This window comes from Macaca thibetana, chromosome 6 (genome assembly GCF_024542745.1).
Source record: "Macaca thibetana thibetana isolate TM-01 chromosome 6, ASM2454274v1, whole genome shotgun sequence".
In the NCBI taxonomy this organism is placed as follows: Eukaryota; Metazoa; Chordata; class Mammalia; order Primates; family Cercopithecidae; genus Macaca; species Macaca thibetana.
Window position 1 is genome coordinate 3,540,732 of NC_065583.1, and position 7,182 is coordinate 3,547,913.

The 7,182-nt window shown below is 54.5% G+C and overlaps 2 protein-coding genes across 6 annotated transcripts in view; both read left to right on the plus strand.

Moving 5' to 3' along the window:
• COL23A1 (collagen type XXIII alpha 1 chain) overlaps positions 1-1,844 on the plus strand; it is a 362,528-nt gene extending 360,684 nt beyond the window's left edge. The window contains exons 28-29 of the mRNA XM_050794269.1: positions 273-311; positions 778-1,844. Of these exons, the coding sequence (XP_050650226.1) occupies positions 273-311; positions 778-780 (42 nt within the window). The 3' untranslated portion in view covers positions 781-1,844. The remainder of the gene's footprint in view (positions 1-272; positions 312-777) is intronic.
• NHP2 (NHP2 ribonucleoprotein) overlaps positions 1-7,182 on the plus strand; it is a 170,049-nt gene that overhangs the window by 72,745 nt on the left and 90,122 nt on the right. Inside the window, exon 1 of one of the 5 annotated variants that reach the window (XM_050794254.1) lies at positions 718-727. The exons of the other annotated variants lie outside the window; for them this stretch is intronic. The gene's annotated coding sequence lies outside the window, so the exon portion shown is untranslated. Of the gene's footprint in view, positions 1-717; positions 728-7,182 lie in introns of those variants that run through there. 5 annotated transcript variants of the gene reach the window in all.

Below are 7,182 nucleotides of genomic sequence, written 5' to 3' on the forward strand. Positions count from 1 at the left end.
TTCCTAGTGCCCTCCTGTTCCTGCCCACTGCACAGCAGTCCCCACAGAGCACAGAGGGAACACAGGACAAGCTCAGTCAGAGGCCGTCATGTCCTCAGGACCCCACTACCTGGGTGGACAGAGGAGGCATTGTGGCCCTGCCTCAGTGGGGCCCAGCAGCCTCACATGGCAGCTCCCTGACCTTACCTCCCTACAGACCAGGGGAGGGTACGTGGGGTGTAGAGGAGCTCCCCAGGCCCCATCCCCATCACTGAAACCTTCTTCCTTTCCAGGGCCCCGACGGGCTGCCTGTGCCTGGCTGCTGGCATAAGGTACCTTGCAGGGAAGAGTCTCCAGGGCAGGCTCAGGGGAGGCAGGGGAGGGTGGCGGAATGGGGAGGGCCCTGGAGCCTGGGTGCTGTCACTCAAACCTCTGGGTGCCTGTGGCTTCCCGCACAGTGACCGAAGAGCCAAGTTCCCCATCGTGACCCTGGTTTTGACTCTCCCGTCTTGCAGCTGAGGCGTGGGACTGTGGTCCTGGGTGATGGTGTACAGCCCACCCTGTGGGTCACATGGACTCAACTGACACCTGGCCCAGGCAGAGCAAAGCCATCAGTGCCTCCTGGGACATTGTCCAAATAGGCCCACGGAGAGGGAGTGGTGGGGAGGGAAGAGAGGAGGGGTCTGCACCTGTTCCCGAGGAAATGAGCAGGATGGGGGATGCCAGAGCAAGGTGGCCTGGATGGGGGCGGGGCCTCTCGGGCTCCTCATCACCTTCAGTCTCTTCCTCCTCTTCCAGTGACCCACAGGCCCAGCTCACACCTGTACAGATCTGTGTGGACATTTTTAATTTTTGTAAAAACAAAACAGTAATATATTGATCTTTTTTCACGGAATGCGCTACCTGTGGCCTTTTAACATTCGAGAGTGTGCCCACCCAGCCCCAGAGCCACTGGCGTGTGAAGCTGCTGGAAAGTGGACAGGCCAGACCCGGGAGATGTATACCTGAGGGGCACCCTCGGGCCTGGGCTTTCCCAGGAAGGAGATGACGGTAGAAGCACCTGGCTCGGGCAAGGCTAGAAAGATGCTACATTGGGCCTTCAGTCACCTGATCAGCAGAGAGACTCTGAGCTGTGTAAGAACCTGCCCCCAAACACTCTGGAGTCCCTGGGACACCCCCTATCCAAGAAGACCCAGGGGTGGAACAGCGGCTGCTGCTCCCGGCCTCACCAGCCTCCAAACTCAACCACAACCAGCTGCCTCTACAGTTGGACAAGACTTGGCCCCTGGACAAGACTCGCCCGGCACTTGCAGCTGGGCCCGGGGAGCAGTGAGTGAAAATCCCCCAAGAGGGTCTAGCTCCTACTGCATTCAGTCGGCCTCGGGAGGCCAGCCTGCCCTGAGAACACATGTCCTCTGGCCCGAAGTAGTGGTTGAGCTGTGATCGCTGTGATGTGGACCCAGCTCCAGGGGGCAGAGTGTCGGGGAGGGAGGGGCCCAGGCTGGACTGACTGCTCCTTCCTGTGTCTGTTTCCATATCACCCAGAGAGAGACAAGATGGGACATGGCCTGGCCCAGGGAGGCAGGCCTCCCACTCAGAGTCTGGGTCTCACTGGCCCCAGGTCTGTCACCCAGAACTCTGGCCAAAAATGGCTCTCTAGGTGGGCTGTGCAGGCAAAGCAAACCTCAGGCTGGTTCGCAGCTGTCCTGAGCAAAGGGCCTGCCACCAGACCCACCCACGCTCTGACGAGAGGCGTTTCCACCTCCAGCAAGTGTTCCCAGCAACCAGCTCCATCCTGGCTGCTTGCCTTCCATTTCTGTGTAGATGGAGATCACTGTGTGTAATAAACCACAAGTGTGTGTCTGGGTGTGCCTGTCCTTGCGGACTGTCCCTGGGGCACCTCTGGCTGTGGTTTCATCCTGGCCACTGATGGGTAGGGAGGGAAAAGGGGACTCTCCCTGAGTAAGAACCATCCCAGAAACCAAAGGAGGAAGTTCAGGGTGAGGGCAAAGATGGGATTTGGAGTTCGGAAGACAGATGCATCGCCTGGTCCTGCCACACATCAGCTGAGTCTTCTAGCAAGTCACTACCTGTCAAACTGAGCCCCTGTGTGCTCCTCTATTGCGGTTACCAGACTGCTGCATAACAAATCTCTTCAAAGCTTATTGCCTTAAAACAATGGTCATTTTGGCCAGATACAGCAGCTCATGCTTTTAATCCCAATACTTTGGGAAGGCAAGATGGGAGAATCACTTGAGCCCAGGAGTTCGAGACCGGGCTGGCAGCATAGTGAAACTCCATCTCTACCAAAAGTAAAGAATTAACGCTGGTAGGCTGGGTTAATGTATGCCTGTGGTCCTAGCTGCTGGGCAGGCTGAAGCGAGAGAACTGCCTGAGCCCAGAAGTTAAAGATCAGCCTGAGCAACGTAGAGAAATTCCTCTCTTTAAAAAAAAAAAAAATTCAATTTCTCTTGTACAGTCTGTGGTTAATGAGCTCAGTGTGGGTGCTTCTCACTCAAACTCTCACATGGTGGTTGCTGCTGGCTATAGCAGGGACCTCAGATGGCAAATACTTATTTGTGGCCTCTCCATGTGACCCAGGCTGCCTCCCACATGGTGGCCGGATTCCAAAAGTGACTGTCCCAGGTCAGCCAGTTGGAAGCTGTGTCACCTTTTAGGGCCAAGTCTCAGAAGTCACGTGGTGTCATTTCCTGAAAGAGTGGAGGGAGGAGAATTAGACCCCACCTCTCCACGGGAAAGTGTCAACATCATATTTCAAGGAGAAAATGTGGAATTGTAGATCTTGTTGCAGCCCCCTCTGAAAAAATGCAAAGTGCCACCTCAGCTGTGAAATGACAGGGCACTGCTTAGCATTCAGATTGTGGTTCTGTGAGGATCCAGTGCAGAGTATGCGAAGAATGTAGGGTGTGTCCCTCACCCAGAAGCACACTTGGTTCTGATTTTCATCTCTCCTGACTCCAAGGCTGCTGAGCAAGGGCCACAGTCCTGCAAAGTGTTCCCACTTCTCACCACAGCTGGTCCCTATAACAACCCTAAGACAGAGACCCTCTTACAGATGACAAAACCAAGCAAACCGAGGGTGGCCTAGACCAGAAGGGCCATGGGCTGGGTGTGGTGGCTCACGCCTGTAATCCCAACACTTCAGGAGGCTGAGGCGGGCGGATCACCTGAGGTCGGGAGTTCGAGACCAGCCTGACCAACATGGAGAAACCCCGTCTCTACTAAAAACACGAAATTAGGCGGGCGTGGTGGCTCACACCTGTAATCCCAGCTACTCGGGAGGCTGAGGCAGAAGAATCGCTTGAAACCGGGAGGCAGAGGTTGCGGTGAGCTGAGATCGCACCATTGCCCTCCAGCCTGGGCAACAAGAACGAAACTCCATCTCAAAAAAAAAAAGAAGGGCCTGCAGTGATGGTGTCTCTGACAGTGCTGGTGCATTGCACTGACGGTGTCTGAGTCTCCAAGGACTGAGGCCTAGGGCAGGCCACAGTATGGGCGGTCCCCCTCAGACTTCTGTGACATGGCCTTGCTAAGCAGAAGAGGCCCGGCCACACACTGGCTAAGGAGGGAGGGATATATCCAGTCCCCTCCTCTGTCTCCCTAAGGAACTGGCAATAAGTGGCAGGCCACATCACTCAGCCAGTTGTCTGAGTCAACAGGGAAGCCAGTAGTAGGAGAAGGAAGAGAAACACAGTGGGGCTGTGATGATGGATGGAGGTCACTGGGTGTCCACACCTCCTCTGGAGTTCCAGCGTAACCTCACCATCTGCATGCTACACTTCACAGTTCCCTCCTCCCTCCATCCAGGAACCTCACTTGATCCCCTCGCCAGCCCTGCGAAGCCCAGGGCTTGTGTGATAGGTGTCGCTATTTCCATTTTACATAGGGAAACACTGAGGCTCAGAGAGGGTAATCACCTGGCCAAGGATGCACAGCCAGGACATAGTGGCAGGCTTGGGACTGCACCTAGGCTCTTGGGTTTGTCCTCTAATTCGTCCTCCCGAAGCTTGTCTGGCAGAGCATAGAATCTGATAGGCAGCTCCATGAGGCTGGGTGGTTGGCAGGTAGATCCTTGTGGGGGTAGAAGCCATGTGTTCCCCTACTTCCCCAGTCTTCTGAGGGCGTGTCTCCTGCTCCTTTGGGCAGGATGGGGCATTTTTGGCTCACTGCTGCCCCCTTGCGGTCTCATACCTTGTATCCTAACGCCTGTAAACTTGTCAGCTGCAAGCTTAAACATTTAGAGTCTGCTGAGTCCTCAAAGCTCGCAGGATGAGCACAGAGGCGGTAGAGGAATCAATGATTTGTTCGAGGTTCCAGCTGAGACACTGAGGAGCACCCTGCTTCACAGCTGAGCCTCAAGGGCTGGGGGGCCTCAGGCCTCCTGCCAAGAAAGGCAGTAGAGCCTCAAAGTACCCCTTTCTGGAAGAGAGAGAAGTACATTTACTGAGTCCTGCTGTGTCCCATGACAGCTAAACTAACCACAAGGATAACTATCCCTTTTTATAGCTGAATCTGAAGTGGACTTACCCAGGTCTCTCTCCTCCTGGTCCCTAGGAGACCACTAGAAATACATGGGATGCTTTTGGTCATCACAATGATTGCAGGACACCCTGGCATTCAGGGGGCAGGGCCAGGGATAGCAAACACCTAAAATGAAAGGACCAGCCTACCCAATGACAAATCATCTCAACAAGAATGCTGGTGCCAACCCTGCTGAGAAACGCCATGCCCTGGGTTCAAATCCTGGCTCAGCCACTTCCATCCCCTACTCTCTTGGTCTCCAACATTGCCTAGAGGGCCAGGCATGAGATAAAGGACAGATGATTGCTTGCCACGGGGCCAGAGTCAAGGAGTGGGCTTTTCTGAGCAGGAAGAAGGTGAGGCCTCCTGGTGCTGTCCTGTGCCATGCTATAAGATACTCCTAGGCCGGGCGCGGTGGCTCAAGCCTGTAATCCCAGCACTTTGGGAGGCCGAGACAGGCGGATCACGAGGTCAGGCGATCGAGACCATCCTGGCTAACACGGTGAAACCCCGTCTCTACTAAAAAAATACAAAAAACTAGCCGGGCGAGGTGGTGGGCGCCTGTAGTCCCAGCTACTCGGGAGGCTGAGGCAGGAGAATGGCATGAACCCGGGAGGCGGAGCTTGCAGTGAGCCGAGATCGCGCCACTGCCTGGGCGACAGCGCGAGACTCCGTCTCAAAAAAAAAAAAAAAAAAAAAAAAAAAAGATACTCCTGGCCCGGGAAATGGCTCAGCCTGGTCTGACCTCCAACTGTATCACCTCTTGACCCAGGAGCAGGTGAGATGTTAGCTGGGCCCAGCTACAGCCTTCTCACCCTCTGCCTTAAAGTAGGAAAAGCCCCTGAGCCAACCTGATTTCTCTGAGCTGCACGGGGCCACAGTTGTGGCTGGAGTTTGAGCTGCAAGACAGGGCTGAAAGGTGGACCCCAATAGGACTCACACACACACACACACACACACACACACACACACACACACAACTTTTAAAGCTGGAACTGCAGGGCATGGAGGCATCATAGGTCTCTCTACTAATGAGGAGGAGCCAATCCACTAAGAAAACAGTGACCACGGTCCCACTCACACACACAGGGTCTGTGAGGCCTTGATCCTCAGAAACGAAGTACAGGCTGGGCATGGTGGCGTGCACCTGTAGTAGCAGGTACTTGGGAGGCTGAGATGGGAGGATCACATGAGCCCAGGGAGGTAGAGATTGCAATACTGCACTCCAGCCTGAACAACAGAGTGAGACCCTGTTTAAAAAAAAAAAAATACAGACCACAAGCAGTTAACCTCTCAGTTAATTTGGGAAGAATGTTTTCCAAAAATCATGTAAAATATTCAATTCAACTTTACAGTTAAAAATAAGAAACTCCGGCCGGGCGCGGTGGCTCAAGCCTGTAATCCCAGCACTTTGGGAGGCCGAGACGGGTGGATCACGAGGTCAGGCGATCGAGACCATCCTGGCTAACACGGTGAAACCCCGTCTCTACTAAAAAAATACAAAAAACTAGCCGGGCGAGGTGGCGGGCGCCTGTAGTCCCAGTTACTCGGGAGGCTGAGGCAGGAGAATGGCGTGAACCCGGGAGGCGGAGCTTGCAGTGAGCTGAGATCCGGCCACTGCACTCCAGCCTGGGCGAAGGGAAGATGAAAAAGTCCTGTTGCATGGATGGTGGTGATGGTTGCACAATGATGTGAATGTACTTTTGCCACTGAATTGTATGGTTAAAATGGTAAATTTTGTTATGTATGTTTTACACAATAAAGAAAAAAGGAACTCCAGATGTTCTTTAATAAATGCCTTAAGTGGCCGGGCGCGGTGGCTCACGCCTGTAATCCCAGCACTTTGGGAGGCCAAGGCACGCGGATCATCTGAGGTCAGGAGTTCAGTAAAATTTAAAAAATAAATAAATTCCTTAAGCATCTTACAACCGTATTGGGAAGAGAAGAAGAAATCAGCAATGAGGGAGTGAACAGAGGCCTGGGAATCATGAAGATGTGGACAGAAAAGGAGGGACAATCAGGAGCCTCCCCTGCCCCAGCCCACACCGGCTGCAGTCCCAGGCCCGTGTTCCAGGGTTCTTCAAGGTAGAAAGCTCCAGTGCCCCACCCCAGGAGGGGGCTTCTCTCACATCCCAGCCCCTTGGGACGCTTTTTCTTCACTCCCTGGGCTGGGAGTCAAGAAGTCCTCAGTAGGAGTCCAGCCTCTGCAGCCTTGCTGCGTGTCTGCCAACAAAACCCTTTCCCTTTCTGGGCTTCACGGTCATGCACATGTACCACAAGGAGGCTTCCCAACCTCTCTTCTTGCCCATGATTCTCTTAGCGTTGATATAGCTCGTCCAGTTCACCCTGCCTGGATTCTAGAAGGAACCATGGTGCCCCGAAGATCAAGCCCACGGTGATCTCCTCGGTCAGCCCCAGAAGGGACCCTGGGCTCTCCTTCTGCCCTTCCTGCTGCCCCCTCACGGGGCTGGGAGAACCTAGGACCTGCTTCTCCCACCCTGAGGCCCCTACTGTGTACCCGGCCCCGGGTAAGCTACCAGTCACATACTCGCACTTAGGCCTCACAGCTGATCCCATTTTATGCACAAGCTGACTCAAAGACTGAGTCCGGCCCAAGGAGGCGTGCAGTAGCTCCGAGCCCCGCCTAGGCCCCAGGAGCAG